We start from the raw sequence: 25932 nt of genomic DNA on the forward strand, positions 1-25932 counted from the left end.
TACCTCCGCGTCATTCAAGGGTCAGCAATACTTTGGAGGGAGGAAGAGCTCCCTGCACCATCCCAGTGATGCCTTAGCCTCACCCCTCCCCCTAGCAGGGGCTGAAGGAGGACAGAAGGTTAGAAGGCCAGCAAGCAGGGGCTGGGGGGTTAGGGGAGCCCTCAAGACCTGGCTGCAAGACTCAGCTGTCACACTGAGGCGATCGCAGCCCCGTCCTAAGGGCCAGCTCTCCTGGGCTGAACGCTCCCCGCCGAACATTCACATGAGGATGCACCTGGGCTTTGAAAACACTCGGGCCGGCTGCTGAGTGCTGGGACTCGGTCTCAGCGAGACCTGGTCATCGGGCTAGAATGTTCCCCCCAGAGCTGGGCAATTGTCCGGGTCACTCTAGCTCCCAATCCAACAACAGCTGAAGCCTAAGGAGACATTTTTGTTCTGTTCTTTTAAATTGTGGTACAATATGCATTATGTAACATTTAGCATCTTAACCATTTCGACTGTAGAGTTCAGTGGCTTTAAGTGCATTGACACTGCTGTGCAACCATCACCACCACCCGTCTCCAGAGCTCTCTTCATCTGGCCGCCCTGAAACTCTGGACCCATTAAACAACCGCCCTTCATCCCGCCCCCGGCAGCCAGCCTTCCACGTTCTATGAACTTGACTGCTCTAGATACTTCATATAAGCAGAGTAGTGCAGTATTTCTCCTCTCATATCTGGCTTATTTCTTGCATCTGGCCTTGGCTTAGTGTCCTCACAAGTCATCCATGTTGGAGCCTGTGTCAGAATTCCGTCCTTTTTAAGGTTGAATGAGATTCCCTTGTAGCCTAACTAGAGATTATGTGTCCAGCGGCAGGCTCAGCGGCCTCCTGGGCTCCTCTGGTCCCTCCAGCCTTGGCAGAGGGCGCCTTCGGTACAGAGCAGGTGCGGCGTCTCTGCCAAGACCCGGCTCCTGCCTGCAGCGGCCCTTCCCAGTGGTCGGTCCCCTGTTACTGTTCCTCACAAGCTGATTAGTAACTACTCAGCTAATCTGTTTTTAGCCGAATAAAATGATTGGTTTCCATGCTGAATTACACAGCTAACATCTTGCTTCAGCACATGGCACAGTGGAGAATCTTTAAATAATAAGAGAACTTGAGACTCAGTTAAGCTTTCTTTTTTTTTTCTTCTTCCTATTAATGTTCAGAGGAAAGAAAAATGCACCAAAATAGCTGAGATTCAGCTCAACGCATGCCCTCCTGAAGCCCCCCTCTCTCCTGGGAGTGTGGCGAGGGGGGCTCCTTCTGGCAGGAGAGGCTGGTCCACACAGCAGCCTGGGAGACTCGGGCCCCATCGCCTGGCCCTGCGTTCTTCCTCCTGCAAGTGCCTTTTCTTCTTTTTCTCCTCCTCCTTGTCGGTTTACAATGTTGTGTTAGTTTCTGGTGTACAGCACAGTGATTCAGTTATACATATATACACACATTTTTTTCCATCATAGGCTATTACAAGGTATTGAACATAGTTCCCTGTGCTGTACTGTAGGACCGTGTTGTTTAGCTCTTTTATATTAGTAGTATGTATCTACTAATCCCAAACTCCTAATTTATGTCCCTCCTTTCTGAGCAAGCAGCCTAGAGCAGGGGTTCTCTACTGGGGGTGATTTTGCCCCCCAGGGACTCTCGGCCGTGTGAAGACGTTGCCGGCTGTCGTAACTGTGTGTGATGGGTGGCGGGAGGATGCTGCCGGCATCCAGTAGGTGGAAGTGATGGATGCTGCTAAACATCCTGCGATGTTCAGGTCAGTCTCCCACGGCCAAGGTTTATCTGGCCCCAGAGTGTCACCAGTTTTGAGGTTGAGACGTTGTGGCCTCCAGTAGCTCAGACCCTGGCTCGCCTGGGTCCACTGGGATGCCGGCTGTGGGGTGAGGAAGCAGGGCAGAGTGGCCAACCCAGAGCAGAGGAGAGACCAGGACCTGGCGGAGGAGATGAGGACTGGGGAGGGCGGGCAGAGGCCGGTCCAGGTGGCTAATGTTTACTCAGTCTCCCAGCAAATCTGCAAGCCTGCCACATGTCAGCTGCCGAGGTTACACTTGAACTCGAGAGACCTCATCGCCAGTCAGACCTCACGGGAGAGACTGGGTGTCAGCAAGTTAACAAGGTGGGAAGATGACTTCTCCTGACGGAAAATGCTTGGAGGAACCGAAACAGTGGCATGACCAGGTGGAGAGGGGCGGAGCTCTGGAATTTTTGGCCGGTTGACATTTAAATGAACGCCGAGCATGGAGAAGGAACAGGCCTTGTGACTGGCCGGAGAGGAAGTGCTCTAAGTCAGGGAAGAGGAAGCAGGAGTTCCAGTGGGTCCCAGCCCCAGAAAGCACAAGGATGTCACAGTTGCCAAGTCCCTAACCCCAGAGCAGCAGCTGGATGCCGGCTTCCAGGTGCTGAGGTATTTACCAGGTCTGTTTCATACCATCCTCCAGAGAGCCCTGGAATGCACGTACCGTTATGAGAACACTGCTGTTCAGAAATTAAGTACATTTCCTGGGCATTTGCCCAGGGTTTGCATCCGAGCGATCTAATTCCAGAGCCTCAGTTCTTGGTTGCTGGGCTCTGGCGTCCCCCCTTCCCAGTACTTGGAGTAGAGAGGACGCCTCCGGAACCCTGGAAACACAGACAACTAGGGTGACAAGGAGAGTGAGTGGTGTGACTGCAGTCCAGGAAAAGCTGTACATGGGGGGCTGGTAGGCTTGTTCTGTCAAGAGCCAGGGAGTAAATATTTGAGGCTTTGCGGGCTCAACGGTGTTTCAAATGCTCAGTTCCATCACTGTGGCCAGAAAACGGCCGTGGGCCCTGCAGGTGGAGAGCAGCTTAGTTACAAAATCAGGCCGAGGCCTGGATTTGGCTCTTGTTTGGGAACCCCTGGGTGTATGGCTGGGGGATGGAGGACAGAGGGGCAGAAATACCCCGGTGGGGCTACTCCAGAGCCCTCCTGGGAAGCCGACCTGCTCCCACAGGGAGATCAGCTCAGTGCCGTGTGCTTCAAGCCTGCCGTGGCTTCACGGCAACTCAACTCAGAGAGGAAAAAGCCAAGAAAGCTTTCCAGGGCCAGGAAAGACCCAAGGCTTGGTCAGAGATGCCGCTCCTGGACCTGGATCCTGTGGCCCGTGTGACTCTCATACAAGGAGTGAGAACGGAAAGATACAAGCATCTGCCCCAAGAGTCGGGGCAACAGGACTGGATCCTGGAGCTCTGGGCCACGTGGGAGGGGGAATCCTTTCCTCCCTTCCTGCCCACACCCCTCTCTGCTCTACATCCACCCTTCCAGCTGGTCCTTGTCTCTTGGTTGCCACCTGGTGGTCATCCAGAGCCCAGCAGAATCCTGCACCCTGACTGGCTCCAGACCCTGCTCCTAAACCGATGTTTAGGCCCGTGAGGTTACAGCCTCTGGGTCAGACCTAAGACAGAAAGGAGTGTGGGGACCATGCCCAAGTGGAGGACACACCGCCCCATCTAAAGTGGCAGCATATCAGCTTCTACCCCACCGACCACGCTGCCTGTGGACCCAGGACCTGCTGTCTTCTCTTCACAAGCTGGAGCTCTGTGCTCCCACGTGACCACCCACCCACCCCCTACTTTTCTGAAATATTAGCAACTTGATGAAATTTTTCTTTTAACATATAGAAGATATAAGAAATCTGGGCTCTGACTTTAGCCTGTGCTGGGGAGGGGGAACCTCCACCCCCACCCCTCTTACGTTTTGGGCTGATCGAATAATTAAATCGACACAAGATAGATTAACAAGAGGGCAGAAAATCTGTATGCACAGAGGGTGTCTAGAGCAGGTTAATTTGGGGACCCTGAAGTGAACCAAGCAGGCTGTTTCTGTATCATTTTCAGACAAAGCAGCAAGTATTTGTGAAGATTTAACAAAGGGGCTGGGGCTTGGGGTGGCAGACTAATGGAGGAGTACCAGAGCTAATTTCCACAGCTTTCTTAGCCTGAGTCCCGACTCTGGTGAAAAGGGTGCTTTCTCTCCTCCTGGGATGGGGAGGATGCCTTCACATGGGAGATGTATTTCCTGCTTTCAAGGGGAAAGAGGAGAGTCAGAGTGTTTTGTATCATTTATTTCCCACTGGCTGTTTCTCACATAACTTCAATTCAAAACAATCAGTATGCCGCTGTGGCACGTGGGGGCGCCTGGTCTGAGCCCCAGCACCTGTGTGCCCTCAGTTGTCAGTAGGCGACTTAGAGCTTAGAAGCAGCACGTCTCAGCCTCGGTTCACCGCCTGCCCCGAGGGGAGCACGCAGCTCACTGCTGGGGAAACAGATTCGGAGGTGGTAAGTGAGCTCCCTCCCTGGTTTATCCGCAAGAATGTGCACCCGGCTTTTTTTTTTTTCCCCCAGTTCAAATCAACGGGGGTGGGGGTGATAGGGGTTTTGTGTGTTTTTTATTGGGGATATAGTTAACATTTAACACTATTAGTTTCAGGTGTACAACAGTGATTTGGGTATATATATTGCAAAATGATCACTACCTAAGTCGACTTAAAATAGTTACAAAAACTTTTCCTGGTGATAAGAACTTTTTTAAAATATATTTTTATTGAAGTATGGTCAGTTTACAATGTTGTGTCAATATCTGGTTATAGAGCACAATGCTTCAGTCATACATGAACATACGTATATTCGTTTTCATATTTTTTCATCGTTAAGTTACTACAAGATACTGAATATCGTTCCCTGTGCTGTACTGTATAAACTCGTTTATCGGATTTTGTGAGAATCCTCCTGCATTTCGAAGTGAGAGGCACTCTGCCAGAGCTCAGTAGGTGTTCTGTGCGCTTCAGTGAGTTTGTAGATGCAATTCTTGGTGTATTTGTGGGAGAGGGCGAGCTGTGAGTCTCTACTCTGCCATCTTGGCTCATTCCTCTTTGATAAGAACTTTTTAGAATCTACTCTCTCAGCAACTTTTTTTAACTGTATAGGTGATTCACAATGTTGTGTTAGTTTCTGGTGTACAACATAGTGACTCACTTATACATAAATATATATTCTTTTTCATACTCTTTCATTATAGGTTATTACAAGATACCGAATGTAGTTCCCTGTGCTGTACAGTAGGACCTTGTTTCTCTCCTGTGTACAGTAGTGTGTATCTGCTAATCCCAAACTCCTAATTTACCCCTCCCCCTTCCCCTCTGGTAACATTGTTCTCTATGTTTCAGCAACTTTCAAATACACTATACAGTATTACTAACTATAGTCACCATGCTGTATGTTATATCCCCATTAATGACTTATTTTATAACTGGAAGTTTGTACCTTTTGACCCCCACCCCCACCCTTACCCCAACCCCACGCCTCTGGCAACCACCAATCTGTTCTCTGTATTCAGGTTAGTTTGTTTTAGCTTCCACATGTGAGATTGTATGGCATTTGTCTCTGACTTACTTCCCTGAGCATAATGCCCTCAAAGTTTACCCCTGTTGATGCAAATAGCAAGGTTTCCTTGTTTTATGGCTGAATAATATTGCATTTTGTATATATGTATCTCTTCATGCCACATCTTTATCCATTCATCTATCAATCAATGGACACTTAGGCTGGCCGTTTCCTTATCTGGGCTTTTGTAAATAGTGCTGCAACGAACATAGGGGTGTGGACATCTCTTTGAGTTAGTGTTCTAGTTTTAATTTTTTAAGGAACCTCTATAGTGGCTGAACCAGTTTATAGTCCCACCAACAGTGCACAAGTGTACCCTTTTCTCCACATCCTCGCCAAAACTGGTTTGTTCTTGGTTTTTTTTTGATAATAGCCATTCTAGCACGTGGGAGGTGGTATCTCATGGTGGTTTTGATTTGCATTTCCCTGAAGATTAGTGATGGGGAGCATCTTTTTATGTACCTGTTGGCCACCTGTATGTCTTTTTTGGAAAAATTGTCTATGCAGATCCTCTGCCCATTTTTTAATCAGTTGTTGGGTCTTTTTTGCTGTTGAGTTATATGAGTCTCTATCAAATAGTTTTTATCATAAATGGATGCTGAATTTTGTCAAATTCTTTTTCTGAGTTTATTGAGATAATCAAGATTTTTATCCTTAATGTTTTATTTTCCTTAAGTGATTTGTAAACGATGAACCATCCTTGCATCCCTGGAATTAATCCTAATTGATCATGGTGTATGATCCTTTTTTTAATGTACTTTTGAATTCAGTTTGCTAATATTTTGCTGAGGATTTTTGTATCTGTGTTCAAAGATACTGGCCTATAATTTTCTTTTCATGTGGCAACCTTGTCTAGTTTTGTTATCAGAGCAATGCTGACTGCATAAAGTAAGTCTGGAAGTGTTCCCTCATCTATTTTGGGGGAGGAGTTTGAGAAGGACTGGTATTCTTTGAATGTGGTTGAATTCAGCAGTGAAACCATCAGATCTTAGACTTGTTGATGGGTTGGAAGATTTCTAATAACTGATTCTTTTCCTTTTATTATTGAGGTGAAGTTCACATAACATAAAACTTAACATTTTTACAATTTCTTAAGTATACAATTCAGAAGTATTTAATAATTCACAACTATCTAGTTCTAAAACATTGTCCTCACCCCAAAGTAAACCCCTTTTCCCCTCTCCATCCCACGGCAGCCACTAGATTGCTATCTGTCCCTACGTCTGTACCTGTAGATAGAATCACAGTTCGTGACTTCTGCATCCGGCTCCTTCACACAGCAGAATGTTTTTGACACTTGCCTGCATGGTAGCAGCCGCACTGCTTCATTGCTGGATGTTCAAATACTCCATCGTGGGGATGTCCCACTGTTTGGCTATCCATGCAGAGCTCTTTCGTGAGACTCCCTCCAGCCAATTCCTTCTGAGCTCTAGGACTTGTTTCCCCAGTTGAATCACCATGAGGTCCTTCCCTCTGAGGTCCAGGCTTCATGAGCTACCCACCCAGGACCGAGGCAGCACCAGGCCCCTCCCTGGGGAGCACAGCCTGGTCTGGATGAAGAGTCCGCTGCCTGGGGAGTCTGGCCGGCCCACCCAGCCTAGCTGTTCCTCTCATGCCCAGAGTACAAGGCCAGCTATGCCCGGAATCGCTCCATCCGCTCGGTGGCCATCGAGGGACACCACATTAGCCTGGACGACACATCCCAGCCCCGCAACCTCACCAAGCGGCACTGGCCAGGGGCCCCTGAGGACCAGGACGACAAGGATGGCGGAGACTTCAGTGGCACTGGAGGCCTCCCAGACTACTCAGCCCCCAACCCCATTAAAGTCACACATCGGTGAGAGTCCAGGCAGGAGTTGGGGGGGTGGGTCACAGAGGCAGACTGGGCTCCCCCACCCCTCCCAAGGGCCACACGTGATCCTGTCTCTCGAGCAGGTGCTACATCCTGGAGAATGACACGGTCCAGTGCGACCTGGACCTGTACAAGTCCCTGCAGGCCTGGAAGGACCACAAGCTGCACATCGACCACGAGGTGACAGGAGGCTGGGTTTCTCACCACGGCGAGCTTGGCAGGACCACCAGCCACAGCAGGAGGGCCGTGAGCCCGGCCCAGGGGAGGGAGGCCACACAGAATCCTCCCCCAGGGCCAGCAGTGTCGGTCCAGGACTCGGACAGACAGCTCCTTCAGCAGGGAGGACAGCGTAGCCACACTGTACACCTTTCTGAGTTACAAGATGCTCACCCCACACTCAGTCCTTCCAGTAAGCCCAGGGGTGGGGGAATCTTTAAGGTCTCAGGCAGGACAAGAGATGACCTGTTGTCCCTTCCCTGGAGCAGGTGGAACCAAAGACCACCCCGCCCCAGACACGGGAAGTGACCTGGGGCCCCACCAGGCAATCCCTTCTCACTCTTCTGCCCCCTCCCTCAGATCGAGACCCTGCAGAACAAAATTAAGAACCTGAGGGAAGTCCGAGGTCACCTGAAGAAAAAGCGGCCAGAAGAATGTGACTGTCACAAAATCAGGTGAGGAGGTAGCAGAAGGCCCTGTGTGTGCAGGACCACTCCTGGGGACACAGCATCCTCTCTGCGACTCCTTTCATTATTTTTATATCCTTGTCCCCTCAGAGTAAAAAAAAGAAAATCAGTAATGATTCACATGCCCATTGTCAGCCCCTGGGCACATCTCACGGCCCCTCACGTAGCCAGCCGGATGCGCAGATTCACGCACGGATGATGGGGGCAGACTGTTGAGCTGCGGAGCTGGTTCCCAGGAGAGGAAAGTGCCTTCTCCAACTGCCCTCCTGGGAACAGCCCGTGTGGCCCCGGCCCACGTTACCACCTCAGGGACCCCTGCCAAAGGTTGGAACTCGCAAGCCGCACTGTCCCATCAGACTCCTGTGACGATGGGCCCTGGCTGTATCTGTGCTGCCCAGTATGGCAGCCACCAAGCACTTGAAATGCAGCCAACGTAACTGAGGAACTGAATTAGTTGAAATTTTCGGGAATCGTGCCCCCGGGGCTGGCCTAACCAAGTGCAGTGTGGCGGGTGTCTGGGAGCAGCCTCCCTGGAGATGCCGGGGCTGAAGCCACGTGGAGCCAGGCCCAGCCTCCGGGCTCTGCTCACTTGTATCTACCCCAACCTTCTACATCTGGCCAAGGCCTGAGCCAGGGGTTCCCAGCTCACACTTGGGGGAAGGAGCCAGGCTGGCTGGGGGCTGCTGCCCTGGGGATAGCACCTCCCAGCATTGCCCCAGAAGGAGAAAACAGGGGTCCCAGGGAATGCAGTGTGCACCCCCACCCCCCGGCTCTGCCCTGTCTGAAGCCTGGGCTGGGGTCTGTTGCAGTTACCACGCCCCGCACAAAGGCCGCCTCAAGCACAAAGGCTCCAGCCTGCATCCTTTCAGGTAAGGGCAGCGACACAGAGGCCCCTCGTGAGGAGGCGGCCCTTGCTCAAGCTAGAACAAGAGAAAGGAAGTCCTAGCCTTTCCCTGGGAGTCACAGTGCTCCCTGCAGAGGCCCAGATAAGCACTGAGCCGGTCTCCAGGCACCTCCCTGTGGCCAAAGGGGGTTACTGCAACCCCAGGCTGGACTGGACACAGGCGTGAGCAGGAGTCCAAGCCACCCCGTAATACTATCCCCTCCTGCACTGCCTTCCCTTTGAGGCCCCCCAGGGCCATTTCCATGGCTCTCTGGGCAGGGCGGGGGTCCAGGGGAGGTGTAAGGGGTGCGGCCCTGTGTCCCTAGGAAGGGTCTGCAGGAAAAGGACAAGGTGTGGCTGCTGCGGGAGCAGAAGCGCAAGAAGAAACTCCGCAAGCTGCTCCGGCGCCTGCAGAACAACGACACGTGCAGCATGCCGGGCCTCACGTGCTTCACCCACGACAACCAGCACTGGCAGACGGCGCCCCTCTGGACACGTGAGCGGGGCTGGCGGGGACCCAGGGGCCCCCAGCTGGTGAGCGCCTCCTCACCAGATCCTGCAGGTCTTTCAGGACCAAGTTCCCCAACATCATCAGGGCTCAAGTGCTCAGACAGGAACGGGCTTGGGGGCGGTGCTGCGGGCAGACTGGGCTGCTTCCTGCTCAGGGCCCGCTGTCTCTTCCTTCGGCAGTGGGGCCCTTCTGTGCCTGCACCAGCGCCAACAACAACACGTACTGGTGCATGAGGACCATCAATGAGACCCACAACTTCCTCTTCTGTGAATTTGCAACCGGCTTCCTAGAGTACTTTGATCTCAACACAGACCCCTACCAGGTACGGACAGCGTGGGCTGGAGAAATGGGGGCATGGGGCACAGGCGCTGCCAGTTAGGCTCCCCAAGGAGGTGACTACAGATTTTCCAAGTCCCGTGGAGGCCCTGAAAAAGGAGAAGTGAACGTGAAGGCAGCCGGAAGGCCGGCCTCCCTGCCTCTATCCTCCCGGCTGTTCCCTGGGGTGCACAGCCTCTTCCCTCTAACTTAGGCACCTGGCAACATTAGAGCAGGCTTGGTGGAAACGTGGGAAAACGCCTAGAACTTTGGAGCTTCAGGGGTCCCGAGGGTCAGGCCACAGCCCACAGATAATGGGATGGCCACTACCACTCATGCAGCACGCACCCTGTGCTTCTGTGTATGAACCTACCTGAGCATGGACAGGACTGAAGTAGCCAGAACATGTAAGACAAAAAGCAGCCGTGGAGTCTGGGGAGGGGAGTGTGTGTGTCCCTTCTAAACAGACAAGCACGACCCACGAGAGCTTCTCAGTAGCATGGCCTTGGTATTGTCCAATCTTCCATGTTTCAAGAAAAGCCTGAAAGCAAGTTTTAACACTAAGTCTGATTTTTAAATGCCAGCAATTCCATCACTTACCTTGCTTTGCTGTAATTACCTGTCAGGCTGCCAGGCTTCCTCCTTCAGTGGGTTATCCCCGTATTTTACAAAAGCGGGTAGCACAGCCAGTAGGTTACTGGGTCACCAGCAGCTCCCAGACCAGGTGGGGACCCAGGTCACTCCACCAGCCTTTGTCCACATGGCTTGCCTTCTCATCAAGAGGACCTGAGGACTGTGAAGGGCTTCCCAGGCTTGGTAAATTTCCTGACCAGTGGCTCCAGGAGTTCAGTGTGAAGTACACAGAGGTGGTTTTTATTTTGAGTTTTCATTCACGTGGAGAGAGAACCTTTTGCTAGAGGCAAAGGGTAGTCCTGCCTATTCCCAACTCCAGCTCTTGCAGAAGTAGAGGTCACCATCCCCTTGCCCCATCTACTCCCCACCTACCTGAAATAAGTCCCCCGGGTGGGGGACCCCGTACTCACCTAGTTGACAACTTACCTTTTTTCCAACCAGTTGATGAATGCAGTCAATACACTGGACAGGGATGTCCTGAACCAGCTACATGTACAGCTCATGGAGCTGCGGAGTTGCAAGGGTTACAAGCAGTGTAACCCCCGAACCCGAAACATGGACCTGGGTGAGTAGGCGCCCCAGCACAGAGAGTGGGGTGACCATGAGAGGGAACTGAGGAGGTCGTATGTGGTCCAAAGAGTGAACCCAGCATCACCAGGAGTTGGTGAAGTCTCACCAGTGGCTGAGAACATCCACCACCCTGGTGCTACTTCTGTGATAAGTGCCACCACTTACCAATCACTGTGAGCCCGGCAGGGTGCTGAGGCTTTTACATGCAGTAACTGGTAACCCTTCCCACAACCCTGAGGTGAATCTGCTGGTCCTCGTTTATGGATGAGTAACGTGACTAGGTGCAGGGCCCATGCATGTCACACGTTCCCCCAGGACACGTGCCGAGAGCCCAGACTCGGGGTCAGCCCCTGCCCTCAGCAGCATAACTGTGCCCATGTGCGCCTCCCCCACCGTGACCAGGGTCAACAGGACCCTAAAACTGATTGGGGGCACAGGAGCACAGGCGACTTACAAGGAGTCTCAGGGACAGCTCACCTCGTAACTCAGTCCACTCTGTCTGCCTAGGGGCCACATCGTAGATTTCTGACAAAAAACCTAGTGTTTTAAAAAAGAAAAAGAGGCAGTTAGAGTTGGTCCTTCCTTGTGCCATTTTTGCCCTAAATCACCTGTTTCTCTTGTGTGTTTCTCTCCCCTTTAGGACTGAAAGATGGAGGAAGCTATGAGCAGTACAGGTACTGGTCTTGTTTTTAAAGCCTGAGAACAGCCCCGTATGGCAGCGCCCCCTGTGGTCTGACCTGAGGTTGAGACGCTGCCCTTTCTCTGGGCTGCCAGGGGCTGGGGGTCACCCACCAGTGATACGTGGCACCTTCAGAGACCATCTTAGTATATTCTTTGGGGCTCGCTTTTTCTTTCTTGGTGATGGTTAACACTCCTTCTCCTTTTGACACTTGAAAACTTAGGCAGTTTCAGCGTCGAAAGTGGCCAGAAATGAAGAGACCTTCTTCCAAATCACTGTGAGTTGAGGAACTGGTTTCCAAACAGATCTGGTGTGATCCGCTTCGTTCTGCCGAGGCTGTTCTGTGTGCATGCCCTCCCCACTCCTCTCGCCTGTTCCCCTAACGAGAGGGGAAGCAGTGACCTCAGTCCTTCCCGTGAACTAACATACTGAGATCCATTTTTCATGTTCTGATTTAATACTCTGTCTAATACACCGCTGTTCTCTACATGATCATCTGTGTTTAGTAAGCTCAAGGCATTCCTTAGAGGCTGAGCAGCATTTAGGTCTTGTCATTCCAGACATCTTGAAGGCTGTGGCTGCAGAAGCTCTACCTGGTCCCTCTTGTCAGCAGCGGGGTGGCCTCATTAAATGGTTTCTACAACATCCAAGCTATGAGCTCACTCTCCAGTGCCAACAGGGGTGCTAAGAGGCTGTGGTCACCTGGAGAGGTCACTCTAGTCTAAAGGGAACCAAATGGGATGCAATTTGAATCCTCAGATTCATGGAGAAAAACCAAAAACACAGACAAGTGAGACTTTGTTCACACTGGCAGCTAATCTGACATTGTTACCACGCAGGCAAACCAACCCCCTTGGTGAGCTGCCATTTGCAACCTCTGGCCGACTCATTTCTTTCTTTATACGCACATCAACCTCTGTGGCTTTAACAGAATGGTACTAATGGGCCAGCTAAAGCATTCTTTGGTGCTACCAGAATTAAAGCACTTAAACTTTACATCTCACTTTCTCCTTAGCCATTATTCTAGCCAGGTCTTTAAGTGACATCTTCGCCAGCCACAGAGTGTTGTAAGCCAACAACTGACAATCTAGACAAACAGGTGGTCGCCAGCTCTTTGAGAGACCTAGAAATAAGCAGCAGCCACATCCTTGAGGCAAAGCTCACTCAACTGTAGGCCTGATTCAGAAATCCACAGGCAGCACGATGAATGAGCTGTTTGCTTTGTTCTACAGGGGACAGCTGTGGGAAGGCTGGGAAGGTTAAGAAGCACGAGATGAAGCATCAAAAAACAGGCATCATCCGACTGCACAAGGAAAACCCCTGTATGATTTCAAGCAGACCTATGCTGTTAGCCGGGAGGCCGGAGAGACACGGACCTTGCTTTCCGTCGACATGGCAGAATCTGGAAGAGAACCATCAGGAGTAGTGATACTTCTGGAAGTCCATTTTGCCCCTGCTTTTGCTTTGGATTATACCTCACCAGCTGCACAAAACGCATTTTCATATCAGAAAGTCACCACTAACCCTCTCTGAGAGGGTCACAAGGAAAGAAGAACAGAGATTTTTCTTGGAAATTTTCCCCAAGGGTGAAAGTCACTGGACTTTTTTTTTTTCAATCACAAGGAAAGAACAGCCCTGTTTGTTAAATCCTCTTACTGTTCTGGTTCGTCACCAAGCAGGCGCTAAGAAGCAGGGCAAAGGCAATGTGCAGGTGCAGGGATTGGTGCGCAGACATGACAGTGAGTCAACAGCACAACGGAGGGGACAAAGTTCTACCTAGCAGAGCAGCCCTGGTTGCCTCTGAAGAAACTGACTTTACTGTACATACGTGACCATTTACACGCTTGGGAACTTTTAGGTGAACCTAGTAAGAAAACCCAGTTTTCACGAGTGGTGGTGTCAACAGACGCTGTGGCCCATGTGAGAGAACCCCATGCGTTCGTGGACAGTTCTCCCTCACCAGATGCCATTTCTCCCAGGATTCTTTTGTTTTCTGTCCCAGAACTGATGCTTTTTCAAGTCCTACAAAAACATGAAGTTGATGTATGTCCCAAGTTTTAACAAAATTGTATTTGTAAAGAAATTTTGTAGTCTAAGTATTGTCATACAATGTTGAAAACCCCAGCCAATGACCAGCAGTTGGTGTGAGGTAACCTTTGACATTTTGTAAAAGGCCATTCTTGGGAACTTTTTTGGTGTGTTTGGGTTTTTTTTTGTTCAAGATACTATTAGAGAACACCTTTTTTGGAAGGGGGCACCTTGGGTTTAGACGGTATTTTAAGAGAGAATAAATAGTCATAATTGACTAGAATTTACCATGCTTCAGGCACCCCAAAGTTAAGTCTCACATCACACACCAGCTTCAGGACCGCACTTTTAAAAAGTATTAACCAACTGCAAAGCGGTTCACCTTAACCAGCTCTTCTTTCTGTACAGCATGGTCCAACCTGATGACGGTAGCCGTCAGAATGCTAGAATGGGAAGACGAACCACAGCCATCACCTACTCCAAACCATTTCTCCTTAACAGACAATCCCTAAGCATGCCCCTTGTCTAAGAACAGGTCCATGGTCCTCAAGATTTCTTTTAGCCTCACAGAAACTGCTACCATTATCTGAAACAGGATTCCTTAAACCTTATCTCTTACCTTTAATCCAATAAGGATTTAAAAAAAAAAAAAAAAGGCAGCAGGCTCTTAGGCTTAAATAGAAACCTTTATTTACAGTGACATCCAAAATGATCAACAAATTGAGTCATAGCTTTCCACCCAACCATCTCATAAGTTATCCCATGTGGTTTGGATTCTTTTGCAGCGTAAAGAATGATTCAGATTTTTTAAAAGCAACATTTAATGTAAACTTGATTGAAAGTGAATTCATTCTCAATACTGTAAGTCAATTCCTGAGAATTTACATATTGCTCTCAGAATGACATTTCTATCTTCAAAATTCTACATACTGGAAAGAGAAGGGAAGAAAAAACACTCTGCTCACGATTAAGCAGTCTGCCTTGGAGCCGAACAGCAGCCCCAGCTTCTCTGCAGCAGGGAGAGTTCATCTATCCAAGAGGCTTCCCTCCTATGTGAAAGAACCCATGGCTTCTGCAAATAAAAAGACAACTGGGCAGGCACATGGGTAACTGGGAGTCCACTCTGTGGACCAAGGAACTTATAAGACAGCAAACCTGTTTGTAGCACCCCACCCTTATACACCCCCAACTCACCTTAGATATTAAATACTGATTAAGCAGTCCTATTGATTGATATTTACACCTTTCCATCCAGATGCACAATTTAGAAAAGTGGCATCACAATATGAACATTAACAATGGATTTCTATTTTTTAAACGAAGAAACATGTATCTCCTTTATATCATTTTGATCTTTATAAAATATATATTTATATATCTTTGGATTCAGCAAAAAAGTAAGTATTGGAAATATCTCACATTCTAAAAGAAAAGATACACTGTTCACCCAACAGATCCTAAGGTTTAGAAAGGGCGCGGTGGGGAGGGGGGTGAAGAGAGGTAGGCAGCAGGAGTACAGAGAATTATCCAAAAAAGATAAAAGGGGAATAAAGGTAAAAACAACCAATTACCTCAAGACTGGAGCTATTAAAAGAAAATCAAAATCTTAAATTTGCACCAGTAAAATGAACAAGTAGAAAATATAAAAACCTATAATAAACTGCATTTTTTTCCCATATAAAACAGGGGTGCTGCCTTCTAGTTAGCCTGAAGTCAGGACTAACTGAGGAAATACTCACAAAACTTTTTTTTTAATTTTTAAAAGTCAAGGAAGGTAAGAGCACCATTCTATTTCTCCCCATACACATGTGACTTCAACAAGAAAGGTTCAAATACACCAGACACAACTGTGTCTAGAAAGAAACTCTTCCTCAGCTCTGCCTGTCTCCAGACAGGAGGATGTGTTATCTGAGAAGTACAGGCTACCAGGATGGAAGTTGATGGATTTACAATCTTAGAATTATTTTTAACCAGGTGGAGGAAGGTTGGGGGGAGTATGAAGCTCAAATCCACTCTGGTGGTGGTTCTGGAAATAACAAGTTTCACTTATTCATAAGCAAGTCAAAGAAATAAATGACCTTACCTTCAGAGACACCTCGAAAGATTCGCTAAATGTGTGAAAAAGAAATTTAACTGCCTCTCAGTTATTGCTAGGAAATGACACCAAGGCTAACAGATATTTGAAATTTATAGACAGTCCAAAAACTCAATTTCATTCAACTGTTTGAACCTGATAAAGGTAAAGGGAATTAAACCTGATTTTCTTCCCTGCTCCCGACTGACAAGTGGCAGCAGCAGAAGGGCGCGGGGGGCAGAGGAGGGAAGGAGCAGAGGCGCCCGGTCAGGCTGCGGTTCTCAGCATGAGACCACCTGCTGTGGAGACGGAGCTCCTCGAGAAATCACCATAACGTGGCTAATTCTCAGGAATGGCAAGGACATCACATGAGCAGAATGACAAGGGAGCTGAGCAGACACCAGAAACCACACATTAAGGATTCTACTCCTGAGATCTCAACGTGGGACTCGGGTCCTAGCAACCAAAACCTTGTAGCACTCTTAAAATGGACAACATACTCAATTTGAAAAGAAAAAAAAAAAAAAAAGACTTGCTTTTGTTTAATTTATGGACCGCTTAAAACCCAAGATTTTTTTAAATCAAATTGCTTGATCTTTTACAATTCTTGATAGCTTTTTTAAGTCTACTTCCCGTATCTACTCTCTCCCCCCAAATTAACAAAGTGCTTAATTCTGGTAGAGGAATTTCTTTTAAAACAATTTTAAATGCCTACATCTAAACAAATGATCTCTTTAAAAAGCATTTAGATTACGAGACTGAAAAGAGCGAGGCATCTAATGCTGGGGGCAAGGGAAAGCTGTGGACCTGTCCCCACCCCTAGACCACAGAATTCAGGGGATGACTCTAACCTCACCATGCTGAACTTACTGAAATCAACAATGTTAAATATTTAGCTTCACAAACTCTGTAAAAATGAGTTGCTGTGACCTACAAAAAAGGTATATACATAATTTACATAATACAATATCTTAAAGGTCGTATTTACAAAAGAAAATCTATTCACAGAAACACTGCAAAATTCTGATTCAGAATGCAGTACCTGGCCTTGGGTTTTCTGCAGTTTATTTTCAAAAAGCATTATTGCTCTACCATATAGGCAAAGGGTGACACCAGTACTTTCAACAACAACAAATCAGAGTTCTCGTCCAACAGATTAGTTTAGACAAAAACCAGGAATGTGGTCCAGCATTCCTCAAGACCTCGAGAATATTGCATTTATCCACTACTTTTTAAATAAAGTGCACTCAGCTGCACGTTAGCATGAGAAAAACTGCTACTGCTGCGATTAAATACTGTCATCTCATTTCCCTTCTGCAAAGCCATCTGACACCAAGGACAATTCCTGGAGGTGAAGTATTATAGGATATTAGGAGCAGATCAAAATCCTATTTAGGAAAAAGCTAGGACAAACAAGAGTAGGGTCAGAGCAACGCAAACACTATCATTAAAGGAGAACTTGGAAATGCCAATTCCACGGGACAGAACTACCTGGTAGTGACAAAAACAAACACGCAAAGGCTGGGACCGTGCTCTTCACTCAATACTGCAACCAGAGAAACCGGACTTTCTAATCCCTCTTGATTTCTCCAATTTTCTCTGGCCCATCTAGATTTTTTTCCCAAAGACTGTGGGTAGCCACACATAAAACAGTGACACAGGAGCACTTCATGACCAGTAACACTCCACACCTCCAGAATCACATCCCTAAAAGGCAGAATGCCAAAAATATTTGTTTTAAACATGATACACAGAAGGAAGAAAAAAAAGGTAGATATCACACTTCAGTTTAAAATCCAGTCCTGCTCAAATGACGTCACTGGGAATACTCTTGACAAAGATCAAAGCTGGTCCTCTCTTCAAAGCTGGGTGCCTAGAACAGTGATTCTTTACTCCCAATAATCCTAGTGCAGTGTCATTTTGTACAGTGATTTCCTTGGAGGTCCTGGTGTGGAGATGTCAGCAGTATTTCTGTTGGTAACCAGAAGAAACAGGAGTAAAATATACGCTTTGCCCAACTGAAAAGAACCTGTATGTCTACGCTGATGGTTTGCAACATGGCTCTGGCTGATTCAGTCCTCACATCCCAGACTTATAAAAGTATTAAACGGCTCAATGCCTTCAAACCAAAGGTGTTTTCCATGATCGTGTACTTTTTAAAGTAAAAAATCCAAGTTAAAAAGTCTACCTAGGACCTTAACATTATGGTTGAGGCTTTTTTCTCTCCGGAGAACAGGAAGAACTATTTGAGGAAGGAGAGGAAGAGACCCCGCTTCGCCCCCGTACCTGATCAGGACCCATGGGCATACCGGCCATGGGCATGGCGTTCATGGCCATCTGTCCCATGGGACCACTGCTGCCGTTCATATGCACCATACTATATGCCGCGGGATTCCCCTGGTGGGCAAACTGCTGCTGGGAAAAGGAGCTGTAAACAAAGTGGGACATTACCTCCTGGGTCATCTTCATAACACAGGACATGCACAAAGATACTAGCACAATTTTGTCAGTGTCACTGTACTTAAGCAGAAAACATAAGCAAAACCCTCCAGCCCACCTTCTACTTCCACAGCTGTCTGTACTCAGTACCCTTGTGGATACGTGCATAGTAGGAAGGCATTACAAAGCAGAGGATCTCAAAAAACATTCTATAATAGGAGCCCAAGCCTTTTGAACAGGCTTGGCTGGGAAATGGTTAATTTATAATTAATTCCCTGAACTTCTGCTACTAGAACGTGAATGACTTTTAAAGTCCCCGCTCCTCACCTATTCCTGGCCAGGGTTCCTGACGGCCAGCCCTTCATTTCTGAGGACTGGTACATGGGTGTGGTCTGAGGGTGCTGCATCATGGGATTCTGGGAGGGACCCATTCTTGATGACATCATTGCATTAGGAGGACTAGACACTCGACCAAAGGCTGGATCTGGCTGCTGTCCCATCCCTTTAAAAAAAGAAGAAAAAGAAATTACAATGCTTAAATGCTACCTCCTCAGAATATCAGCTAACTTGATGTTCCTTTTCAAAGGTGGGAGAAGGTGGTGAGTATAAGAAAAAGATGCTGCCTGCCAGTAATTCTTCCTTCTCACCAAAGTGACACTAGAGCAACAGGCTCACTACACAGAAGTGTACTGTCTGGACCCCTTGAGGGGCAGTTACTGCAATGAACTTTCTGCATAAAAAAAAGACACCATATCACGCTACTCATCACCCTGTCCCTCTTTAGAGGTCAAGGGCTAGTGTTCCCAGCTGACAGCAATGCAACCTCAAATGTCGTCTCCCCAACAGATACCTCCAGCCCCACCGCCACCGTGTTCCTGGAACCTTGCAAAAGCTGACCTGAAGAGGCAAATGCATGTCTATAATTAATATGTCCAAGCCACCAAGAAAAGGAACCCAAAAGGCCCACACAGTGCATTCCTCTCCCTGACTGCAGGGTTATTCTCTTCTGTGATACACTGGGGGGAGGACCTGGTAAGTCTTTCTTCCAAATTAAGATGTGGGGAACTTTATGAAAAAACAAGATCTGGAGGGGAAAAACTTCAGCTCTGACAGATTACCTATGTCAATTTCAATCCCCTGTGCACCGCCATAGACATTTTTGTTATTTTAATTAATTTTGTTTCTCCTGTGAAAAAACAGAGTGAATAGTTTTTGTTTTTATATACCACAGATCTAGTCAATCTTATGTCCTTAGTGCTGTTACTCTGGGGAAGACACTGTCAAATTTACCATAATTTGGTGGATATGCAAACTGCTGGGGTGGAGCTTGCGGCATCGCAGGCCCTGGCAAAACCCCATCCATGCCGGGGGAAGCGGTCACGTTAGGGGGCGGGCTGAAGGCCTGCGGCTGCGGCTGCGTCTGCGTCTGCTGCATCATCACGGCCACCCTCTGCTGCCGGAAGTGATGGCTTAGCAGCTCCCTGCTGCGCTGCGCAACCATCTGGGCGTTCAGGAACCCCTGCTAGTACCCAACAAAGAACACATTTAAACACATACAGCAAGAACCAGCCAATTTCATACACAGAGTATCCCCACCACACATCAGAGGTATCGGAGAGAAACAATACCCAGTGCCTTTCTTTGTAATTACAAAAAACGAAATGCACAGTTCTCATCTGGTGGGAGCTTCCTGGCTCAGCGTGAGCACATGTGCTAGGGGAGAACGGGGACGTGGAAATTATCTGGGGCCAAGAGACAAAAGGAGACAAGTCAGCAGGCTCTAACACAGCCAGACAACATTCCTCAAAGTGAGAGAACATTTAGGAATTGAATTTGAAGTCAAACTTCTCATGAACTGTGAAATAAAACTACAAGAAAAAAAGGGTCTGGAATGAGAGTATGTTCTGAGGAGAAACAAAAAGAGAAGCCAAAACAAAAAAGGAGGGGATAGTTATACTCTAATAAGCAGTAATTCACCCCAGAAGGTCTTGTAGTCTCTCTAAACCTCCTGACAGAAGAGATGGAGGGTAGGGAGGTTACATGATCAAAGCACTGAACAAGGAAGCTGATTTGGGCTCTGCTGGCTTGGAGAGATCATCTCCAAAAAGCAAACACTGTCTTTTTGGAGAGCATCCTAGCTCAGCTTATACCGGATGTCTGATCATCAAAAAAAAAAAAAAAAAAAAAAAAATAGATGTCAGTACTTCCGTGTAGGCCTAAGACTGTGAAAACGAGGCATTTCACAGTTGTTATTGTTTAACAATAATTATAAATAATATTTGAAGCCACAGTTAAGGGATTTTCGTGTAGTCATCTGCCTTGTGCACATTAAGGAAATACCTTCATACAATCTCCACCTTGAGCTTGAGGCAGAGAGAACTTTAAGAGCACCCCTCCTGCTACAGGAACACAGGCCACCTCAGAGGCTGTAACTGAGCAGGATTAGGAATGACTCATTTTCTTCTTTATATTTCTTGTAATTTCCAGTTCTACTCAGGGAGCAAACTGTTTCAAAACCCAGGAACAGAGAAAAGTTTACAGGTTATTTAAGTTTCTAAAAAGTTGGTGGCAACTCTTCACAACAGCAACTGATCACAAAGAGAATTAATTTGAAAAACACAAATCAGTGGGTTTTTATGAAACAATCTCTCCTCCTCTGATTCTTCCTAGTCACCAGCAGGAGAGAAGGGAAGAGGAAAAGTGTGATGGGACCAGGTGACGGCTTCTTAGACAAGAAACTTGGAAATATGCACTGTATTTGTTTAACATTTACTGAGGGTCAACCATCGGCCAAGCCCTGTGCAGGGCATTCAGCTGTGAAAATGGAGAGACCTGTTATTCTCACCTGGGAGTTCACTTGGGGCTGCATCATGGGCCTCATTACCGCAGCCCCACCAGCAGTAGGGTTTTCCATTTTCATTTCAAGTGCCTGACGGCTCTGATTCAAAAACTGGGGAAGGACAGACAGGTTGGTTAGAATGCAAGTAGAGCACATTAATGAGTCCACAACCTCAGCACCACCCAGCAAGGTCGCGATGGTATCTCTAAACCCATTAACCTGGATACGTCACATCAAAGCTGCATCGGTACACTCTCACCTTTTAAAAAGATTCGTTCTGAAAAGTACTTGGCTAGGATACAAACAATATAAATGATTAAAATTTTTTAAATGTGTTATGGTTAAAGAAAAAAATAAACAAAATACTAAGAGAGTTCAACTTTGAAAGCACAGGTTCCTTAGAGAGAGTGCTCAAATCAGTAAGTTTTAAATATCTGGCTACTAATATTAAGGACTTTTTAAAAATACAAATTATCTACCTCTAAAACTATGCAGCCATTATGAGACACTTTTCTCTTCTGCCCCAAAAGCAATCCTCTGACTTTTTTTTTCAACCTATACAACAGAAGATTCTCACAGGAAGGTATCCAACTCTAGTACAACCACTCCCTCACAAGGAGCCATCCAAATAAAATGTTACACAGAAATGAAAACAAGGAATTTCTTTAGCTGACAGAGAATGGAGAGCCAGTGGCAACAGCTCTGAAGAACACAGTCTGAAAACAAACCAGAGGAGGAGGCCAAAGGGAAAGCCATGTGAGGCCAAGGCAGAGCATGTGACTGGTTACCTGCTGGCCCTGCAGCCTCTGCTGAAGCTGCATTCTAAGCTGCTTGGGGGTGTTTGTCCGGGGTCTCATGATGTTGGCCCTAGGGTGCACTCCTTGCAGAGGAAAACTGCCTTGCTGGTTCATCTGATTCATCATAGAGTTAAAAGATGGTGACTGTCCCTGAAGATTAAAGCCTCCTGGCATTGGAGGCCCCTGTGCTGGGTACGTCTGCCCATACAATGCTGTCTTCTGCTCCATCATTACTGCTGCTTCTTGGCCTTGGAAAGCATCCTGTTTGGGCTCCAAAGCTTGTCCCTAAACATCAAACACATAAATGAATGGTGAGAAAGCAACAGAAATCAAATGCTCTAAAGAAAGCAAAAAATAAAGTCAATATATGTGAACAATGCTGCTGTAGAATTCCAAAAGCAAAATCCAGTTTATTATCTGAAGTTCCATGAGAACGCAGAGTACACCCCATCTTCACACGGCTGTGTCCTAGTGCCTACCTAGTGTAGGGTCTCACACAGACAGTCAAATATTTTCTGAGCCAAATATCTACAATATAGAGAGAAACTGAGAAGTACTGTTTATTCCAGACAAAATTTCTGTACCAAAATGGACCTCCCATGCCAAGTGTAAAATAAATCAATTAAAATCACTGTGATCAATGAATTCTCCTGTGATTTTACAAGACTGTCTTTGAAGGTGGCAAGAGGCAAGTTTAGTAGAGACAGGTAAATCAACAGTAGCTCATTTCCCCTGGAGTGTATTCACCACATGAACAAAGACTAAAGGTGGTCAGTCATCCAATATTATTTGAACATGGGGAGGAGAAAGACACCCATTAGTTCAACACGTATTTCTTAAGTGTCTGTTATGTGCCAGGCATCACTTCTCTACGTGCTAGCCATGCGTACAATATAATGTTCAGCTAAAAAAGAAGCAAAAATAAATACTCTAAAGGAGGGGAGAGCCTGCCATGCTAAGGCAAAAAGAGCCTGACAGGTGCTGCATTCACCTTTATCATCTCAACCTCGGGCACAGAACAGCAAGTGTGCGGTCAGCACCCTCGCCAAGCCTCACCCTAAAGCACATTTCACCTCATAGTAACTGTGACAACTACTCTCGACTTTCTCCCACCTCTCTGGCCTTTCCTTGGAGGAATGCCGAGAGTTCATCAGTCCTGGGCCATCTTCTTTTCTCTTGCTACACTTTCTACCTTGGTGTTCTTATCTACTGGTAACATATGCCAAGTTTCTGTCTCCAGCTGAAACGTCTCTGAACTCTAATTCTGCTTATACAGATACCCATTCAACACCTTTACCTGGATGTCCCAGGCATCTCAAACTTGACATGTAGAGAACAAGAGTCGTGATTACCAACAGTCCCTCCCTCAAAAAAAGCCCACTTCTCCTCCAATCTTCCCTACACCACAGTAGATGGAGACACCTTTCACTTGGAACTAAAAGCCAGTAATGTCAATTCTTCACATTCTCCCTTTCCAAGATTGCACCTCTTGGATTACAGCTAAGAAAACAGACCAAGTGAACAAGATGGAAGTAACTCATAGAACTGTAACAGGGAATGTTTAGGAACAATTAAATTTCCACTAGTAGAGAACTGGTTAAAGAAACTGTTCAATACAATGGATACTATTTTGGCCATTAAAATTAAAGATGTATATATTAAACAGAAAAAGATGACTGACAATGACTTTCATAAAGTAAAACAGACTACCAAAGTATTTTAAAAGTCTGTTCCTTTTAAAATACATACTCAAAAGTTACTTATGACTCTGTTCCTACAAAGGACTTTTGATTTTTTTTAATATATACTTCGGTGATTTTTATACAACGAACATTAACTTTTATCATGAGAACAAAGAAAGCTATTTCCAACTTAAATAAAATTTTAGTGGGTAGTTCAAGCTTCTCAGTCCTGTATAACCCTCATATCCTCCCCCAGCCAGGCAGGACACCACTCCCAGTGCCAGGGTCACCAGTGGCTGGGACCCCTGGGTGTACATCGTCATTGCTCTGTTTCCCACTCACCCTTTAAAAAGTTCTGTGTGGTGTTCGCCACGTTAGAGTGTAATTCTTTCTGTACCCACCTGTTTCCTCAACAAAGATTGAGCCCTCAGCATCTCTCCTGCTTATTACTGAACACACAGACTTACACAGCGCACCCTCCACTATAAAAGGTACCTGTTTCAAAACTACAGGTCTGTGAATGGCATATTTTCATAAGGCTCAAAACGTAATTGAAAATAGGAGATTATGCTGTTAGGACATTCACAGATTTACCGTCGTTTTGTTTAACACACAAAAAAAACTTGCCTCCTCAAGAGTACACACTGGTTGGCCAGGTAGTAGAGAGAAGTAATTATGAAAATGAGGACTCTTAACTAACATAAGCAGAAAGCAGCATTTTTAAAACTGTATGGCAGTTTTACTGGCTCATTTTATGGATGCCTAAAATTTGACATCTTTATAAAATAGTAGGTTGCTGGAAGTACTATCACAATTATAAAGTACATTTGCTAAATTAATGCTGGTATCCACGAACGTAGTGATGTATTATCATAAGTAACAGGAAAGGTACACACAGGGGCACTCTTGTGCATGGCTTCATAGGTATGAATACACGCGCGCATGCACGCACACACTCGTATTTCCACATTACTGCTGCCTACTTGATTTACAAGTTCAGGAATGCCCAGAGCTCTGTCAATTTCTTCCAGGCCTGTGGCATCTGTGTTGCTCAAGAGCGTGTGCAGCTGGTCCAACAATGCTCTTTCATCGCTCTGGCCTTCTAGGTTAGAAGGTGGCCCAAGGAGATCATCCAGGGAATTCCTAAGAAGTGGCCTGGTAAGAGATGTACAATCAATTTCAACGGTGCTTTTTTTTTTTTAAATAACCATGCACAATATTTTTAATATGCAGTAACTCAAATACTACAAGCATAAATAAAAAACCGAGTAGCAAAGAAGAGCAAATGGCATCAGTTTGAATTTAAGACCCACAATTTTAAATCTCAAAAGGTCATCTCCGACCACATCTAGCTTGTCACTCCCAACCCCACCACCAAAATATAACTGCTAGGCTCCTTGGCATTTATCTGGGGGATAGCAGAGATGTGAGGGGAGACTGGAGCGATGGAAGAGGATGCTTGTTTTCAAGACCCTACAAGAATAGACATGGTGATAATTAGGACACTTGTTAAGCGGAAGCAATCAACAAAAGAACAGGAAAAAATATTGAACTGAGCCCAGGGATCTACCAAAGTAACTTGGTGTTAACACTTGGCCCACAAAGCTTACGTATTGATAAGCATAATACAAACTCCATACCCCCACAACAATGCCACAGTTCTAACACATTACAGGGGCATGGAACTAGACATTTATCCAACCTCAGAAAAATTTGGTGAAGCACTCAAATTAATGAACTCGTGTAGTTACACTGCTGTCTCCTCAACACATCAATTCACTTTTCTTTGCTTTTTCTTTTTTTTTTTTTTAATAGAGGTTCTAGGGATTGAACCCAGACCTTGTGCATGCTAAGTCCACACTCTACCACTGAGCTATACTCCCAGCCCACTTTATTTTAGAACTCAAGTTGAAGCTGACATTAACCGGTGGCCTTTTCCATGCAAATGAGTTACCGACCAAGCAAAAAAGGAAGGAAGGAAGGAAGGAAGGAAGGAAGGAAGGAAGGAAGGAAGGAAGGAAGGAAGGAAGGAAGGAAGGAAGGAAAGATAAGACGAAAGACAAGACAGGAAAGAAAGGAAAGAAAGAGACATAATCCATCTTTCTTTTACAAAAATAAGACTGCTATATTTCACTTTCACCTTCATCCCTGAAATGCCTGAAATAATTTTAGAAAAGAATTATCCAATTCTTAATGAATTCTCTGGAAATGGAGGCTTACCCTCTGCGCATCATCTTGTCTAACTGGTTTACCCCCTTGCTCATGGAGGAGGACTGTTACATCATGAGACCAGCACCATACATGGAGGCTCTCGGGTGTGATCGCTCAGCAGCCTGACAGCCGAACATACAATTCTGTTTCCTCCCTCTCCCATGAAGGCCACTGTCTGCTACCTCAGGCTCATTTTTACAGTTGGCAACTGAGTCCCTCAGTTACTGAGAGTTTTTCCCATTCTCTTTCAGGATTGTTCCTGTGCTCTTTTCTAGATAACCCAATGCTAACAGTTTCTTCAGAATCACTTGCTAGAG

General features: G+C 46.6%; 2 protein-coding genes across 7 annotated transcripts in view; one reads left to right on the forward strand and one right to left on the reverse strand.

Moving 5' to 3' along the window:
* SULF2 (sulfatase 2) overlaps positions 1–13732 on the forward strand; it is a 109607-nt gene extending 95875 nt beyond the window's left edge. For 3 of the 4 annotated variants that reach the window (XM_031433657.2, XM_031433658.2, XM_064497012.1), the window contains 10 exons: positions 7040–7256; positions 7355–7451; positions 7848–7942; positions 8764–8823; positions 9164–9333; positions 9528–9670; positions 10738–10861; positions 11507–11540; positions 11769–11822; positions 12778–13732. In XM_031433657.2, coding sequence (XP_031289517.1) covers positions 7040–7256; positions 7355–7451; positions 7848–7942; positions 8764–8823; positions 9164–9333; positions 9528–9670; positions 10738–10861; positions 11507–11540; positions 11769–11822; positions 12778–12808 — 1025 coding nt within the window. In that variant the 3' untranslated portion in view covers positions 12809–13732. The remainder of the gene's footprint in view (positions 1–7039; positions 7257–7354; positions 7452–7847; positions 7943–8763; positions 8824–9163; positions 9334–9527; positions 9671–10737; positions 10862–11506; positions 11541–11768; positions 11823–12777) is intronic. The other variant, XM_064497011.1, reaches the window with a different exon arrangement.
* Positions 13733–14240: 508 nt separating this feature from the next.
* The window catches only part of NCOA3 (nuclear receptor coactivator 3), a 105614-nt gene continuing 93922 nt past the window's right edge, over positions 14241–25932 (reverse strand). For 2 of the 3 annotated variants that reach the window (XM_031433653.2, XM_031433654.2), the window contains 7 exons: positions 24388–24559; positions 21714–22007; positions 20932–21036; positions 19377–19608; positions 18414–18588; positions 17934–18075; positions 14241–17618 (listed from right to left, as the gene is read on the reverse strand). In XM_031433653.2, coding sequence (XP_031289513.1) covers positions 17607–17618; positions 17934–18075; positions 18414–18588; positions 19377–19608; positions 20932–21036; positions 21714–22007; positions 24388–24559 — 1132 coding nt within the window. In that variant the 3' untranslated portion in view covers positions 14241–17606. The remainder of the gene's footprint in view (positions 17619–17933; positions 18076–18413; positions 18589–19376; positions 19609–20931; positions 21037–21713; positions 22008–24387; positions 24560–25932) is intronic. The other variant, XM_031433656.2, reaches the window with a different exon arrangement.

This window comes from Camelus dromedarius, chromosome 18 (genome assembly GCF_036321535.1).
Source record: "Camelus dromedarius isolate mCamDro1 chromosome 18, mCamDro1.pat, whole genome shotgun sequence".
Taxonomy (NCBI): Eukaryota; Metazoa; Chordata; class Mammalia; order Artiodactyla; family Camelidae; genus Camelus; species Camelus dromedarius.